Raw genomic sequence first — 17,973 nt, 5'->3', positions numbered from 1 at the left:
CACCGTGAGGGCTCTGTCCCAATTACTGATGGTCTATCCTGCACTCTGGAGCCAATGGGATGCTCTGACCCTGTAATTCCAGAACCTGCTTTGTGACACCTGCTGTGGCCTGGTCTGTCCCGTTCTCAGCAGAGAAGGGCTGTGAGGGACTGTGTCAGCCTGGCCCAGCCACCACAAACACCCAGTTTGTATGGACCTTTGCAGCGTCAAGTTTGGGGCCTGTCACCAGCGAAGTGCTCCATCCTTCCCGAGTTATAAAATGGGTAAAGGCAGAGGCAGATCCAGGCCTCCTGACTCCCAGCCTCCGCCAAGAGGTGCCTGGACAGCTCCAGGCAGGGCCCTTGGATGTGGTGGGGGAAGGGAGAAGGGTGACAAGGCCTCTGCTCATTCCCTCTGTCAGCTTTGCCCAAATCCCTGTATCCCCAAAGCCTAATCCACCCTGACTAATGGAGCCCAAGCTGGCTCAAGCCCCATGGGATGAGCCTGCAAATCCCTGGGGCTAGGAGCTTACCATCTGTCCCCAGCCTGCCCTCTGCTCTCTCTCTCTCTCTCTCTGGATCAGAGAGCCAGATCCGGGGCCTCAGACAGGGATGATGGTAAAAGTATATTGAGGCTAAAACCCCCTCACCTTGGCCCTCAACCATGAGATGGGGAAATTCAGGTACAGAGAGCCTCACACCATGTGTACGTCACTGCTTCAGACCCCAGAGCCCAGGAAGGCTTTGGACATGACCAAAAGAACAGGTCTTTAGGGTTCCTCCATCAGATGCAAGAGGTTGGGACAGGAGCTGCCGGGCTAGCTGGTGCTGTCCCCGAACCCCATCCAAGGCAGAGGCAGTGTGGGCTTGTAGTTTCATATCAACCTGAGTGCAAATCCTGATGCTGACCCGCACCAAGTGTGTGACCTTGGATGAGTCACCTAATTCCTTGAGGTTTCTATTTTTCCATCTGCCTAATGGGGCTGATGGTAAAAGTCTTTGTCAGGTAGTTGTGTGTGTGTTAAGCAGAGGTCTTGCTAATGTTAAAGGTCTGCTTGCTGTTGGTCCCTTCGTGACCAGTCGTGTTCTTGCTCATTCAGCTCCTTTCTCCCTCCACTCCCAAGTGTACTGCAGGGTTTGGGGGAGTGCCTTAGGCAGCTGGAGCCAAGGCACTGGAGGCTAGGAAAGAGAGGAAGAGAGGGACAAAGAAAAAAAGAGAAATTGACTGAGACAGACAGGGAAGAGAGAAGGCGGGGGAAGGCGTTGGGGCAGCAGGGGGAGAAGAGAGCCTGAGACAGAGATAGAGAAACAAAAAAAAAGAGACAGAGAAGGACAATGTGTGTGTGTCAGAGACAGCCAGAGAGAGGTTGGGGTGAGACACACATCCAAAGAGAGGAAAGAAGCAAACCCAGGGAGTAGGAGAGGAAGGGAAGGAGATGTAGAGAGAGGCAATTCTGTGCACACCCCATACACAGGAGGGGTCTCCACCCTCAGGGCGGCCTCATCCCTTCCCCAGAATCCTTAAATCCTCTCTCACTCTGGGCCCTGTGCATCTGTCACAGCCCTGTCCTGACCAACAGCGGTTGGCACAGGTGAGTGTGGCTAGGGAGGGTGCCTAGTTGTGCGCTGGGGCTGGATCCCTGAGGAACAGAGGCCCAGGGCTGTCGGGGAAGGGCAGGCTGGCTCGGTGGAGACAGCGGTCGGGTGAGGGGACGCGTGTGATAAGATTCAGAGGGTGTGAGAGCGCGGTGGAGACCTGGGAGGGCTGGGCGAATTGATAGCCCATTTCTTCCCCAACCCGCTCAGCCAACATTTGTTGCGTGCCTCCCCTCTCCCCAGCACCCAGAGCTCCTTCCCCTTCCCCGCGACCCGGGGTTCTCCCTCTGCCTAGCGCTCAGAGCGTTCCCCTGTTCTGTTCCCCTCCCCGCCCTGTCCTCCTCCCGCAGCTGGACAGCGGATGGCCAGGCCGGGGAGCGCCCGAGAGCCGCCGCTCCTGGCGCTGCTGCCGCCGCTGTTGGTGCTGGTGCAAGCGGGCGCGGCGGGCGCGGCGGGCTCGGTGCGCCTTGCGGGCGGCCTCACGCTGGGCGGCCTGTTCCCGGTGCACGCGCGGGGCGCTGCGGGCAGGGCGTGCGGGCAGCTGAAGAAGGAGCAGGGCGTGCACCGGCTGGAGGCCATGCTGTACGCGCTGGACCGCGTGAACGCCGACCCTGCGCTGCTGCCCGGCGTGCGCCTGGGCGCGCGGCTGCTGGACACCTGCTCTCGGGACACGTACGCGCTGGAGCAGGCGCTGACCTTCGTGCAGGCGCTGATCCAGGGCCGCGGCGACGGCGACGAGGGGGCAGTGCGCTGCCCCGGAGGCGTCCCTCCGCTGCGCGCCGCGCCCCCCGAGCGGGTCGTGGCTGTCGTCGGCGCGTCGGCCAGCTCCGTCTCCATCATGGTCGCCAATGTGCTGCGCCTGTTTGCGGTGAGGGCACTCTCTCGCGTCCTCGTCCCGTCCCCGCCCTCCGGGTGGCTGAAGTCTAGTCTCCGGGCAGAAATCACTCAAATTCACAAAGATCACCCGCTGCTTCAAAGAAACCCTGCCCTGGGAGCCAGAAGCAAGCCCGAGCCAGATCAACCCAACCCGTCGACCCTTCCTTGTCTGCTCAGGTGCCCTGCCAGCGCTGCCACCTGCACACACAGCCCTTTGTGTGAATTAAGGAAACCTACCTTCTGGGCGGTCAAGGCTGCCTCTTCCCACAGCGGGATGCAGCCTTTGCCTGGAGACCCAATTGATTAGAGCAGGGCCCCCTGGAGTTTAGCCTCATCTTGGTCGCTTGCTTGGGTGTCCTTGTTTGGGGCACATATTGCACAACCTTGTGTGGTGGTCCCACCCCCGGCCCTGGGGACAGGGCCCTCCTCTGGTGGGGTCACCAGGACATGACCCTGGCAACTCTGCGGGGTAGGGGAGGGTAGTGGTGAGTAGTTCCCTCATCTTGAGGGAACTGTCTTAAGTGCAGGGGCAGCCCCTTCCCTGCAGCCTGGGGGGCAGCGATTGAGGGGAAGGGCATAAGAATAAGGGATTAGGGGGGCTTTGGCATTAGAGTGTGGGGATTTTCAGTAGAAGTCATTCACTGGGGTTCTGTGGGGGAGGGGTGTCTCTGTCCCTCCATCTTTATGTGAAGAAAGGAAGGCTTTGCTTCCTTCTGGCTGGGGGAGGGGACTTCAGTGTCTTGAGAGTTTCTCTGAGGCAAGGCCTCTGTTTCTACCATGCTGGGTAGAGGTTTTATGTGGGTCCCCCTGCATCATCTGCATGCATGTAATCCCCCCACCACTGTTCCCACCGGATGTCAGTGTTGTCATACAGACACAGCTTCTAGTAGGCACCAAGAGAAGTTCTGTGGCTCCCTGGGATGTGTGTGTGTGTGGGGGGGGGGGGTGTATGGGGGGCGGGGTAGTAGTGAGGAGAGTCTCTGTCTCACCCGACTGCCCATGTCTGTCTGTGTTTATAGCTCTGTCCCCTGCCTTGCTTGGAGCTCTGGTTTCTGTCCCTTTCCCTGTGTCTGCCCCTCTAGGCTGAGTGCAGAGATCTCAGACTCAAAGGCCTTCAAGGGCCAGGTTGGGGCGTAGATGGGTGAAGCAGGACCCCATAAGCCCAGGGCCCACTGCTGCCAGCTCAGCCCCAGACTAAGGTAGCACCCTGCACCCCCACACCATGTTAAACACTACTTACCAATTCAAAAATTAAACGCTTGAAGACACTGGTGCATGAATGGCAACCAGGGAACAGATTTGGTTCCCTGAGGGGCTGTTTTGCAATTCCTGGTCCAGGAGCAGAGACGGAGTTCAGGCCATATTTGTATTACTGTGCTGTCAGGCATTTTATTTTATTTTATTTTATTTTTTTTAACTTTTTATGCTTATTTATATTTGAGAGAGAAAGAGAGAGAGAGAGTGTGTGTGTGTGTGTGTGTGTGAGCAGGGGAGGGGCAGAGAGAAAGACCGACACAGAATCTGAAGCAGGCTCTAGGCTCTGAGCTATCAGCACAGAGCCCGATGTGGGGGCTCAAACTCATGAACTGGGAGATCATGACCTGAGCTGAAGTCAGATGCTCAACCGACAGCCACTCAGATGCCCCTATTTTATTTTATTTTTAAATGTTTGTTTATTTTGAGAGAGAGAGAGAGAGAGAGAGAGAAAGCAAGTAGGGGAGGGGCAGAGAGACAGAGACAGAGAATCCCAAGAGTAGGCTCTGAGCTGTCAGCACGGAGCCAGATGAGAGGCTCGAATCCACGAACAGCAGGATCAAGACCTGAGCTGAAACAAAGAATTGGATGCTTAACCAACTGAACCACCCAGGCGCCCCAGCAGTCAGGCATTTTAGATTAATTTCTCTCAGGAGGTTCAACCTGTACGAGGAGATTGTTCTCAAGATTAAACTTTAGTGTCTAGAGTGCCCAGAGTATCTACAGCATCCACGAACTGCCCTCATCCTTCTCTGTCTCCTTTTTCTCTGACATTCCCTCTTTCTTTGTGGTTCTTCTTATTTTTCTTTTTCTGTCTCCCTGTCGCTCTCTTCCTTCTTCCTCCTTCCGTCTTTCCTTCTCTCTCCCTCCTGCTCTTCGCACACTGTCTCCACACTCTACACTTTCTGTCCTGCTTCAGACATCCCTGTCTCCCCTAGACCAGTCTGGCCCACCCCTGCCAGAACCTTCCCTGTCTTCTGACCTTCACCAGCTCCCACTTCAGCCCTCTTCTCTAGTTAGCCTCCATCGTCCTGATTTCCTCAGCCTTCCCCTACCATTCTCCACTCTCCTCCCACCCTTGCTATTCACGCCCCCCTTCTCCTGGATCAGCTCAGCCCATAATCCCAGCTGTCGATCACTCTAATGCTCAGAGATAAACCCAACTCCAAGCAGTCCCCTCCAGAAAACCAGACACAGCTTTGAATCAAATAATCCCTTCCTAGCCCCCCTGCCTGCTCTGACCCTGCTTGGGGGTGCCGCTCCCCTACACAGATTGCCCCTTTGTGTGAATTAGGAAAATATGCTGTCGCCTAGGGATGACAGGAGCCCCATTCCCCTCTCAGATGCAGCCTTTGCCCAACAGCTGGATCAGCTACAGGATGGACTTGAGTCCCCACTCCACCTTTGCCTGGACACATCCTGCACCAGTGTGTATGGTGCCCTGCCCTCCTCCTTAGACCCTCATACCTCCCATATTCCATCAGACCACTTCTCAAAATGCAGAGATTTTCCCATGCCTGAGGCGTCTCCATGTGGCTATTCCAACCCTAATCCTGAACTTCCATGCCCCCACCTGTGTCCTGGATCCCTGTTGCCCTCCCTCCCCATAGGGTCACTGACCCTCCCTCCATAACCCAGATGTCCTTCCCCATTCCAGATACCCCAGATCAGCTACGCGTCCACAGCCCCTGAGCTCAGCGACTCCACACGCTATGACTTCTTCTCCCGAGTCGTGCCACCTGACTCCTACCAGGCCCAGGCCATGGTGGACATCGTGAGGGCGCTGGGATGGAACTACGTGTCCACACTGGCCTCCGAGGGCAACTATGGCGAGAGTGGGGTTGAGGCCTTTGTGCAGATCTCCCGGGAGGCTGGTGAGCTGGGTGTGGGGGTCCCAGGGGTGAGCCAGGGCCATCAGACATGGTGGGGAGCGTGGATGGTGCCCCTGTGGGCAGGTGCCCCTTTCCTTTGGAGGACTCTGTCCCTGCCACAATCATGCACAGTGGCGGCCCCAGTGGGTTGGGTGAGTGGGTGGAACAAAAGGTGACTTTGGCATCCCCGACACCCAGGGGGGGTCTGTATTGCCCAGTCCATCAAGATTCCTAGGGAACCAAAGCCAGGAGAATTCAACAAGGTGATCAAGAGATTAATGGAGACGCCCAATGCCCGGGGCATCATCATCTTTGCCAACGAGGATGACATCAGGTGGGACAGTGGGCGCATTCCATCACCATGTTTATTAGAGGCTCTCCTCTAAGGCCCTGCCCCCTCTTCCTACATATCCTCCAGCCTTGCGCATCCTCCCTTCCTCCTCCTCCCTCTCTCCTTGACTGCCCCCCCACCTTCCTGCCCTTACACATTTTTCCTGCTGCCATTTCTCTGTCTGGTGCCCCCCAGAAACGAACCAGGCCTGTTCTGGGTGGAGATGCTCCAAGACTAGCCAAGGGAAACACACAAAAACGCCTGTCTGTTCTTATCATCCAAAATAGGGGAGAGACCCGTGGGCAGATCTAAGTGCAGAAAATGAGCTGTCTGGCAAGGAGCCCTGGGAGGCAGTTCAGGGGGTATCAGCAGGTGGCCATGGACTCTGCCCTGAGGCCTGTGTGGCTCAGAGCCAGCAGAGGCCTCCACAAGAAAAGGGAGGCCCCTCTTCCAGGCAGTGTGAAGTGGGCTGTATGCACAGAACAAGAGGGCAGGCCTGGGGCCAGAGCCTGGCTGCAACCTTGACTACCTGAGAAGCCAAGGGCAGGTGTCCTAAACCCCAGAAACCCCATTTTTCCTGATAAATGAGGGTCTGCTGAGTGGTTTGGAAGGGGATAGAAGAAGAGAGAAGAACAGGAAGTGGCCAGAGGTAAGTTGGAGGAGGATCACAGGCCCTCACTCACCACTCGCCCCATTCCTACCAGGAGGGTACTGGAGGCCGCACGCCAGGCCAACCTGACGGGTCACTTCCTATGGGTCGGCTCTGACAGCTGGGGAGCCAAGACCTCACCCATCCTGAACCTGGAGGATGTGGCCGTGGGGGCCATCACCATCCTGCCCAAAAGGGCTTCCATAGATGGTGAGTGCGGGGATGCTGTCCCCCACGGTATCCCCTGCCCCTGCTTGTCCTTCCCCACGGACCCCTCTTTGTGGTGGTGGTGATGGGGGTGGGGGTGGGGGGGCTCATTTTCTCCACCTGCAAAATTGCATCCTGATTCATGTCCCTTCCGGGATTCCCAAACTCTAGGATTCTGAGATTCTGTGAATACCTCCCTCCAGGCAGTGTTTGAGTTGGCAAAGGAGGAAAAGCCCACCCCACTGCACAGGGTGAAGAATTAGTTTTGCTCTTTCTGTTTTTGTTTTAATTCAATGCCTGCATTCCTGGTGTTGCTGGTTCCTCAAAAGGCACACCAATTTGAGGGCTGGGGAAAAGGGAGCAAGGCCGAGGATGGCGACATATTGTCCTATTGGTCAGATGATGAAGCCTGCCTCCCCTCCCTTCTTCCACCATACCACCTGTCAATGTCTGGAACAATCCAGCAGAGATGTTCCCTTTATAACAGGATTGATCGTTTTCCCAAAGACTGACCTGAAGGCACCTTCATGAGGTGCTACAGGGCTATTTTATGAAGAAAAGAAACTTGTAAAGGCTGAGAGCCTTAACTTTTGGGGACTCAGAGCCTCTTGTGGGTGTACACCCACCCTCACACTTTTTCTTTCCCTTAGAGTGCATTTGGTTGCATTTGACAAATTAGGATGAGAGCAGTTTTAGCAATAAAGGCACTTCGTCACAAGACAAGACGTCTGAAAGTAGGCCACTTCAGGTTTGGGCCAGTGAGTTAATGACATTCTCAAAGTCCTGAGCTCTGTCCCCACTTCTGTTCCACCATCCTCCATGGTTGCTATGTGCCTTGGTGACTGAGGTGTCTTAATAATCACAAAGTGGCTGCTGAAGCTCCACCCATCACACCTTCACAGTAGCATCCTAACCGGGAAAGAAGGAGCAGCCTCAAAGTCTTTCATGCAGTGAGGCTCTGAGTTTACAACAGGACACAAATTCTACCCTGGAGTCCCCAGATCGCTCTGAAGTCACTGGCCAGAAGTCAGTCATGTGGCCAGTCCTAGCTGCGAAGTGAGCAAGTGGTGAAGGGACACAGAAGAATCATGTCTGGTTCAGATGGTTGCCATCCTCCTCTCTCCCCACTCTCAGGATTTGACCAGTACTTCATGACCCGCTCCCTGGAGAACAACCGCCGGAACATCTGGTTTGCCGAGTTCTGGGAAGAGAATTTCAACTGCAAACTGATCAGCTCAGGTACCCAGTCCGACGACTCCGCCCGCAAATGCACAGGTGAGAGCTGCCCGGGGTGGCAAGGGGAGGTGAGGGAGAAAGTGGGAGGCCAGGTGGGATGCCGGGGGTCCAGGCACACTTCCTCTGGGCATCCCTAGGACAGGTGAGGAACGCATCGGCCGGGACTCTACCTACGAGCAGGAGGGGAAGGTGCAGTTTGTGATCGATGCTGTGTACGCCATTGCCCACGCCCTCCACAGCATGCACCAAGCACTCTGCCCGGGGCTCACGGGCCTGTGCCCCGCGATGGAGACCACCGATGGGCGGATGCTGCTGCAGTATATTCGAGCTGTCCGCTTCAATGGTGAGTGGGAGCCAGATCTCCTAACAACAGGGAAGGGAAGCCCCCGGGGTTGGATTTCTCTGCGGGACCTAGGTTGACTGGGGATCAAAGGGATGAGAGAGGCAGGATGGTCTGGTGGGGGCACCCAGAACTGAGAGCTGGAAACTTAAGCCAAATTCTGGAACCAATTTTTAACACTCATCCCCAGGCTTCAAGTACCCCTTGCCCCAAGTTGCGAAATTCAGGTGTTGGGGAACTTTTTCTGTGACCCCTTCCTGCCTGGAACCCTCAGCGGGCCACATGCAACTCTCCCCTCCATTGCACAGAGTTCGGGGGTATCTGGACTCTGGGCCTGTGTGGGGCATGGTGCAGACTGTGCAAAGGCACTGTGTACAGTGTGGACAGGCTGCCCATTCTGAGTCTTGGGCTTGCAAAGGCCACCCCAGCTAAGCTCTGTGCCATGGGAGCACAAGGTGCAAGTCTGATGTGTCCTCTGGTACCAGCAGAGGGCCTGGCACATAGGCAGGGCTCAGAATAAGGTCTTCTGAAAAGGCCCAAATGGACCCAAGCTGCCCTCATGGTTTGTGCAGAGAGATATACTTCTTAGTCAATTATTATTCTTTTTTTTTTTAATGTTTATTTTTGAGAGAGACAGAGTGTGAGCAGGGCAGGGGCAGAGAAAGAGAGAGACACAGAATCCAAAGCAGGCTCCAGGCTCTGAGCTATCAGCACAGAGGCCGACGCGCGGGCTTACAAACTATGAGATCATGACCTGAGCCTAAGTCGGATGCTCAACTGACTGAGCCACCCAGGTGCCCCCAGTTACTATTCTTTATAAAATTAAAAAGTGTTCTTCCACCAACTACCGAATACCTTCTTTCTGCTAAGCTCTCTGATAAATGGCACAACTTACTATCATTGCAGACCAGCTCTACAAGCTGGTAGAATGGGCTTCCAAAAGAAATAAAGCCAAGGGGCACCTGGGTGGCTCAGTCAGTTAAGCGGCCGACTCTTGGTTTTGGCTCAGGTCGTGATCTCACGGTTTGTGAGGTTGAGTCCCGCATTGGGCTCTGTACTGACAGCATGGGGCCTGCTTGGGATTCTCTCTCCCTCTCTGTCTCTCTGCCCTCCCCTCATGCTGTCTCTGTCTTTCTCAAAAATAAATAAGTAAACTTTTAAAAAATCATTAAAAGAAATAAAAGTTGATTGTTCAAATCAGTACAAATCTCATGCCAACACTCAGACCTTTGTACAAGTCTTGAACCCATCATTTTGCCTGGCTTGTTAAAGCTCTTTCTTTTTTCTTTTTCTTATTTGAAGTTTGTTTATGCATTTCGAGAGAGACAGAGAGAGCAAGTGGGAGGGGGGCAGAGAGAGGGAGAGAGAGAATCCCAAGCAGGCTCCACATTGTCAGCGCAGAGCCCGATGTGGGGCTCAAACTCAAGAAACGCAAGATCATGACCTGAGCTGAAACCAAGAGTCAGCCGCTTAACCGACAGAGCCACCCAGGCGTCCCTTTCATTTTTCTTTTTAAATTGTGGTTATCATATACATGGTGTAATACAGACCATCTTAACCATCTTTAAGGGTACAGCTTAGTCGTGTACACTGTGCAGCAATTGTTCTCCAGAACTTCTTTTTATCTTAAGACTGAAATTCTGTCCCCATTAAAGAACAGCTCCTCCTTGCCCTCCCCCAGCCTCTGGCCACCTCCATTCAACATTCTGTCTCTATGATTTTGCCTCCTCTAGGTACATCCCGCAAGACGAATCATGCAGTATTTGGCCTTTCATGTGACTGGCTCACTGCACTTAGTATAATGTCCTTAAGGTTCATCTGTGTCATAGCTATGTGTCAGAACTCCCTTCCTTTCTAAGGCTGAATAATGTCCTTGCATGAATAGACACTTTGTTGATTCATTCAGCCCCCAGTGAACAACTTTTGTGTGTCCACCTTTTGGCTACTGTGAACAAAGCTGCCGTAAACACGGGTGGATAGATAGATCTTGGAGGCCCTGCATTCACTTCTTTGGGGCATATACCCAGAAGTGGAGTTGCTGGGGATGTGATAATTCTGTGTTTAGTTTTTCAAGGAACTGCCACACTTTTTTTCCACAGTGATGGCACCATTCTACATCTGCACCAGCAAAATACATCAGGGTTCCAATTTTTCCACATCCTCACTGAGTCTCGTTATTTTCTGGTGTGTGAAAAGTGGCCATGCTAATGGGTGTGAGGAGGTATCTTATTGTAGTTTTGTTTTAATGTTTGTTTCTTTTTGAGAGAGAGACAGAGAGTGAGTGAGCATGAGTGGGGAAGGGGCAGAGAGAGGGAGACACAGAATCCAAAGCAGGCTCTGGGCTCTGAGCTATCAGCACACAGCGTGAAGCGGGGCTTGAACTCACCAACTGTAAGACCATGACCTGAGCCAAAGTCCAGCGCTTAAACGACTGAGCTGTCCAGATGCTCCTGTTAATACAGATTTTGAGTTGCATTTCCCTGATGACACTGAGCATCTTTGCACATGACTTCTTTATCCTGGCTGGGCCTTGGGCGTCTCCAGGATGAGATGGGGGACCAGCTGAGGATGATGGGCTCTCCCTCTAGGCAGCGCGGGGACCCCGGTGATGTTCAACGAGAACGGGGATGCGCCCGGGCGCTATGACATCTTCCAGTACCAGGCGGCCAACGGCAGTGCGGGCAGCGGTGGCTACCAGGCCGTGGGCCAGTGGGCAGAGACTCTCAGGCTGGACGTGAGTGGGCACAGACACACCGGACGGGAGGCGCAGGGGCCCGGGCCCACCGTCCCCAAATGGAGTCCCAGGCTCTCATCTCTTGTGCCCGCAGGTGGAAGCTCTTCAGTGGTCGGGAGACACCCGTGAGGTGCCTGGGTCCCAGTGCAGCCTCCCCTGTGGGCCCGGTGAGCGGAAAAAGATGGTGAAGGGCGTCCCCTGCTGCTGGCACTGCGAGGCCTGTGACGGGTACCGCTTCCAGGTGGACGAGTTCACGTGCGAGGCCTGCCCCGGGGACATGCGGCCCACGCGCAACCACACGGGCTGCCGCCCCACGCCCATCGTGCGCCTGACCTGGTCCTCGCCCTGGGCCGCGCCGCCACTCCTGCTGGCCGTGCTGGGCAGCATGGCCACCACCACCGTGGTGGCCACCTTTGTGCGGCACAACGACACGCCAATCGTCCGCGCCTCGGGCCGCGAGCTCAGTTATGTGCTGCTCACCGGCATCTTCCTCATCTACGCCATCACCTTCCTCATGGTGGCCGAGCCCGGCGCGGCAGTGTGCGCCGGCCGCAGGCTCTTCCTCGGCCTTGGCACCACGCTCAGCTACTCGGCCTTGCTCACCAAGACCAACCGCATCTACCGCATCTTCGAGCAGGGGAAGCGCTCCGTCACGCCGCCGCCCTTCATCAGCCCCACCTCGCAGCTCGTCATCACCTTCAGCCTCACCTCCGTGCAGGTGGGTTGTGGGAATCCCAGGGCCACTCGGTGGGCGCATTGGGCCTGCGCTGGCGGGCTTGTCCAACACTCCAAAAAATCAGGTGATCACTCTTCTATTTTGGCTCCTATGTCAAAATTAAGGGGGGGGGGGGGAGGGGAAGTCTACAAGAGACAGGGCCCTACTGTTTTACTTATATGCAGAACTCATTTCAGAGCAGCCAGTCCCCGGGGCTCTGTCCTTGAGGGAAAATGGTCCTTAAGCTGGGGAGTGCGAGCATCCAGCAACGTTTCTGTAAAAACAATGAGATTATTTTCTGTACACGAACAAACTCTTCCACAATTTGGCTCCCATATAAAAATAAGGCAAAGAACTATGTGACAGTTTTCTCAAGAAAAAAAAAAATCTGTTTCCATAAAGGGAGTTCCTGTTTGTTGCCCAGTCACCAGGGTAACCTGGATGAGAGGCACAGGCTCCAGCAATGGCACTATGGAGCAGGACGTCCAGCTCCATAAATGGCAGGGATTTCATGCTGTATGTGCAGCAAAAGCACTCAGGGACCTTCAGGGTTTTCTCTAAGATAGTAACATTATAACAGCAGAAATTACTCTCATGAGCTGGAAGGCACTGGATATTTTCTGTGCAAAGGGTACTGAGAGACGGGTGTGTGTGACACTGTGATATTGTACAGCCAGCCCAGTTCTCAGGGCTAGGTGGAGGGCCTATGGTCAGCCTGCTTTTGACATGACATGCTCTCCACTCCAGGCAAGCCCTTCTCCCTACCTAGTTCTGCATATACCACCTTCATTCCCACCCACAGGCAATTCTCCATGACTGAAAAGTGTTGCCATCTTCCTAAAGGTAGCAGGGGCCGAGCGTCCCCTGTCAGGGCCAGAATGGCAATGCCCAGCACATCCTGACTTCTTACCTTCCTGCTTCCCTCCTTGAAATCCCTGTGGTGCCCCTTTCCCCAGGATAGAGGTACTTAGACTAAATTTAGTACCTCCTGGTTCATCTGCGGACCCACCTTTCCAGAGGTCCTGGACCCTTTCAAAGAGGCATACCTTCAATTTTACTAGGTTATTTACCAATCTGGTGGACATGAAGTGGTATCTCATTGTTTTAATTTGCATTTGCTTAATTACTAGTGGAGCTGGCCTTTGGAGTTTCCTCTCCTGTGATGTGCCTGTTCCTACATTTTGCACATTTTCTATTATTTTGTAGGAGGTTTTTTTTGTTTTTGTTTGTTTGTTTTTTACATGTACCAGATGCTTGTTCCTTATCAATTACATGTGTTGCAAAATTGGTGGGATCCATTTTGGTTGCTGCTTCTGTGTATCACAGGCCTTGGGTATTAGTTTCTCACAGGCAACTTTTCCCCCCTACCTAGAGCCTTGTTATAAGAGGAGCCTTCATGCTGCTTTCCTGGACATTGGGTGGGGTGTTATTAGTCCCTTGTTTATGGAGCTACTGCCTTTGGGAGAATCACAAAAAAGTTCTCCTTCTGGATGTACAAATTAATAAAAAGCATCCCTTCTTGGGGCACCTGGGTGGCTCAGCAGTTGAGCTTCTGACTTTGGCTCAGGTCATGATCTCAGTTTGTGAGTTTGAGCCCCACATCAGGCTCTGTGCTGACAGCTCAGAGTCTGGAGCCTGCTTTGGATTCTGTTTCTCCTTCTCTATGCCCCTCCCCTGCTCGCTCGCTCTCTCTCTCTCTCTCTCTCAAAATAAATAAATAAACTTTTTAAAAAATTAAAAAAAAAAAAAAGCATCCCTTCTTCCAGGATCACAGAGCTCTGCTGTAGGGACATAGGATGGCACCGGAGTGTTGGCTGGATTTCAGCCCCACCTACCCCCCTCCTACACACATACATCAGGCAGTCTTGTGCAGTGAACAATCTGCATGCATGGACGGGGCAGCCCTTCCAGCGTCCTGCCCCTATCCAGGTGTCTTAGTTCCTGTTCCCCAGCTTCTCTTGGCTCAAGGTCATGTCTCCTGTCACTGTGAGGGAATTGCTATTCCATCTCCCCCCTGTTAGTGCTTGTGTTCGACTTTGATAACCTCCCAGGCCACCTGGCATCAGCTCACATTCTTACCAGTGTCTGTTTAAGTGCCTCTTTCTGAGCTTCACCATGCATCTGCACATGATTTCATCACATTATGGTCAACAGTTCTCTGGAGCTGGAGAAGGAAGGGGGTCCTCAAAAACTAGGTTTGCCATGTTGCTAGACAGGATCAAGCTCGTGTTTTCACATCTACAGAATGGAGATGGTTACTGCCTACCTGGAGGGCTGTGAGGAGACAAGATCTCTGCTGAGTCTGGGGGCATCCATGGGGCATGCACCGGCTCCTCCCCCAAGGTAGAATGGAGAAGATATGTGTAGGGTCACAATTCCAGGGCCTGCTGTCACTGTGGCTCTTGGGCCTGAGCATCCCACTCAGTAGGCCAGGAGCCTGGAGGCAACCCTAACCTGCCAGACATGGGTGGGTGGCTAGGCTGGGTGTGTCCCTGATACGGTGTCGGCTCCTGCAGGTGGTGGGAGTAATGGCATGGCTGGGGGCCCAGCCCCCACACAGTGTGATTGACTACGAAGAGCAACGGACCGTGGACCCGGAGCAGGCCAGAGGGGTGCTCAAGTGCGACATGTCAGATCTGTCCCTCATCGGCTGCCTGGGCTACAGCCTCCTGCTCATGGTCACATGCACAGTGTATGCCATCAAGGCCCGTGGTGTGCCCGAGACCTTCAATGAGGCCAAGCCCATCGGCTTTACCATGTACACCACCTGCATCATCTGGCTAGCTTTTGTGCCTATCTTCTTTGGTACCGCCCAGTCAGCTGAGAAGGTAATCTGGGGTCTCCTGTTGCTTTCACTGCCTCCTCTGTTTCTTGCCTGTCCAAGGAAGGGCTCAATTGTCCCAAGAGCTGGACCACCCATCTGAATGATTGCTTGTTGGCTGATTCATTCATGTACATACTCATTCATTCATTTGTCAGTGTTGCTGCTGGCTCAGTGAGTTCTGTCTCCCTTCATTTGTTCATCCATGCTTCTATCCATCCACTAAATTGTTTCTATTCAATTACTTCTTCATATACTTCAAACCTGTCAATCCATTAATCTGTCAGTCCATTTGCTTGATCATTATTCAGTCATTTATTTGTGCGCAGAGTAGAACATTTGCTTATTCACCCGTCAATCATCTGTTTGCCCACTTGCTCTCTTATTCAATCTCTGTTCATTCGTTTGTTCATTTGAAAACATATTCACTCATTCATTAACATGCTCTAACCCTTTTCAGGCATAGGGACCATTTCCCCAGGTGTCACTCGCTGTGAATGAACCCTTCACTTCCCTTGGTCACTTGTCCATTTGGTGCCGTGTCACTCATCCTCCATCCTGTCTCTATTGAGCCATGTCATGACCACCACTTCTTAATGCCACAGGGCCTTTGCTTGTATGTTGTCTTTTCCATTCACCCGATGAACACGGACTCATGTGGGGGGGTGGGGTGGGAGAGAACAGGGCTGAGTCCCACCCGGTCCCTTCCTCCATGACTCAGATCTACATCCAAACCACCACACTGACTGTGTCCTTGAGCCTGAGTGCATCGGTGTCCCTCGGCATGCTCTATGTGCCCAAGACCTACGTCATCCTGTTCCACCCGGAGCAGAATGTGCAGAAGCGGAAGCGAAGCCTCAAGGCGACCTCCACAGTGGCAGCCCCACCCAAGGGCGAGGACACGGAGGCCCCCAAGTAGTGAGTGGGGGATGAGTGGGATGGTTGCTCCCTCTCTTCTGCTCTTTTCTTTCCCTTGCTTCACCATGGAAGCTGTGAAAAGTCCAGGTCTGCAGTGAGCAGTTGGAGGCAGGGAGTCCACAAAACCCATGCCCACTGGGATGGGGCTGGACTCCAGAAAGATCTGGACCCACACACCACACGTCATCCCTGCTTTTCTGTGCCTGTGGGCACCATATATCCTTGCTGCAGACCAGACTTTCTACTCATGGAGGGAAACAGCCACCACGAAGATTCTACTCTAGGGAGTGACTGAACTTATGCTCCCTGGTCTGAGTTCAGAGAGCATGATGAAGCCCCAGGCTTGGCCCAGCGTGAGTGAGATTTCTACCCAATTAGCCAGCAGAACCCAGGGATTGGGCAGTGTGCAAGAATGTGTAGATCTCACTGTGAAAATACAGGGCTGGATGCAGGGAGGAGCAGTTTCCACAAGAGACCCTGGGGGTCTGGGTTCCGGACTGAGTATAACTCAGGCTTGGCAATGAGGGATGGAACCTTGGGTCAGAGCCCAGAGAGCGAGAATGCGATGTGAGAGTGAGAACTGAGACGTACCCCATGAAGTTACATGTGTTGAGGTCTTTTTCTCAGAACCTTCGCCCCTGGGATCTGGGGCATGTCGCACTTAGGAGTATAGCTTTTTGCCTTTCCCATGCATATGCCCTCAAATGACCCCCAAACCCTCGTGTGGTGTTAGTGGTGTAAGAATAACAGGGTGGTGGTTGCCCTCTTCTGATGCCTGTGAGAGATTGTGGTCAGGAGCCTCAGGCTGGGGCCAGTGACAGAGAGCTGTGTCCATGGTGATGATTAATTCCAGGTAGACATCTTACGATGAATATTGAAACTTTTCTCTCCCAATATTTACTGGGAGGTCCCTTTTGAAAGGCAAACACAGGGCACAGGAGGGAAATGCTTGGACATCAAATGCATGGACATTCATTTTTCAGTTTTTGTTTTTTTTTTTTTTACCAAAAGGTTGGTTTCAGTTGTGGAATTGTATTCCCCTGTGGCATGATTTAAATTTGTTAAATTGATTCTTTTCATTTATCAGTTTGAATTCTCTAGTAGCTGATGTCTGGAACCGATTCTGAAGATCAACCCCACTTCATACAACAAAAAAGACTGTTTCCTACACGAGTCTCTGTTGTGTACTAAATTGTGACCTTGGGACTAGGTCTGATTCCTTAAATTAAATTAATAGGCCTTCTCCACAAAGTAACATTTTTTGTGTACAGATTCTCCATCCTCACATTTTTGCATTCCTATGGTCTCTCCACCATGTGAATTAGGAAGTTTTATTTATCTCTCAGTGCTTTCCAAAATTCACTATCTCATCAGGCTTCCTTCCTGTGTGGATTTTCTTTCGTATAACGTGATGAGGTGTGTTTTCTTGCTGAAGGCTTTTCCACACTAGTGGTTTTATGGGGTTTTCCTCCTATATGAACTCACAGAGAGTCAGTGAGCTCTGATATCCAAAAGCAGGCGTCCCTGTGTGTTTTTCCCAGTGTTTCTTCCTGATGCACAATTCCTGTTGACTTCTAGTTGAAAACGTTTCCATATATATATATTTTTTACATAGTTGTGGTTTTCCCCACTCGGCGCTCTGTGACCTAGAGTTTGGATGATTTCTTAGTAGAAATTTTCTAAATTTAGAAGATTTTCCTCCAGTGTGAAGCTTCTGCCTTAGAGTCCTGGCTTCCTACTGAAGACTTTCACACAGTCAGTCCCCACACTCATTCATACCTGTCTCTCTGGTATAAATGGTGTGAAAGCTTTGTTACACAGCAGGTTCTGGTACCTTCTTACAGGAATCTCACATTCAGTCCACGTGTAGATGACTTCCAAGCATGCGCCACTTTGTGTGCGGTGTGGACCCCTCTATTACTAAAGGTGTTGTTACATGTGGCACGCTTGTGAGGTTCCTCTCCTTTATGAATTCTTTAATGTATTACAAAGTTTTGACTCCCAGAAGAAGGCTTTTCTTCAATCAGTGTGTACATACGATCTCTGTCTTTGATCATTCAAACATTTGATGTTCAGTGGGGGGCTGACAACTTCCTGAAGGTTTCCCCATGCTATGTACATGCATAGTTTTGCCTTCTCTGAGGTTCAATCAGTTGAAACCTTTTAAAAAGGTTTGCTGTTGTTGTTGTTGTTGTTGTTGTTGTTGTTTTCAAATTTCTGGAATTTATAAGGCATTCTGTCTGTGTTGTTTCTTTTATGCTGAATAAAAACTGAACTATATTTGTAGGCTTTCTCATATTTATTGCCCTTGAATGATTTCTCCCCCATATGAATTATGTGTTCCAGTGAAAATGGGGCTCTGGATTGGAGGCTTTCCCACATTATAATCACAATATTTTTCTCCACTACAAGTTCTCTAAAGCAGAGGAAGATTACATTTTGATAAA

The 17,973-nt window shown here is 52.4% G+C and overlaps 1 protein-coding gene across 6 annotated transcripts; it reads left to right on the top strand.

The window, feature by feature from the left end:
* Positions 1–1,273: 1,273 nt before the first annotated feature.
* On the top strand, positions 1,274–16,401 carry GRM6 (glutamate metabotropic receptor 6). 6 transcript variants are annotated; one of them, XM_058739230.1, is made up of 11 exons: positions 1,274–1,570; positions 1,925–2,442; positions 5,362–5,578; positions 5,774–5,909; positions 6,611–6,765; positions 7,897–8,037; positions 8,141–8,341; positions 10,927–11,072; positions 11,167–11,790; positions 14,304–14,615; positions 15,330–16,401. In XM_058739230.1, the coding sequence occupies exons 2-11, from the start codon at positions 1,936–1,938 to the stop codon at positions 15,525–15,527; spliced, it is 2,637 nt and encodes an 878-aa protein (XP_058595213.1). In that variant the 5' UTR covers positions 1,274–1,570; positions 1,925–1,935; the 3' UTR covers positions 15,528–16,401. The 6 variants fall into 6 exon arrangements, with proteins under 6 accessions (XP_058595213.1, XP_058595241.1, XP_058595204.1 ...); XM_058739258.1 differs by lacking the exon at positions 1,925–2,442 and having other exon boundaries at positions 1,443–1,570; XM_058739221.1 differs by lacking the exon at positions 1,274–1,570 and having other exon boundaries at positions 1,678–2,442.
* The last annotated feature ends 1,572 nt before the right edge of the window (positions 16,402–17,973 follow it).

The sequence above is a fragment of the Neofelis nebulosa genome, chromosome 1, assembly GCF_028018385.1.
Source record: "Neofelis nebulosa isolate mNeoNeb1 chromosome 1, mNeoNeb1.pri, whole genome shotgun sequence".
NCBI lineage: Eukaryota > Metazoa > Chordata > Mammalia > Carnivora > Felidae > Neofelis > Neofelis nebulosa.
The sequence above is the reverse complement of the archived record's forward strand: the minus strand, read 5'-3'. Positions and strand labels throughout refer to the sequence as shown.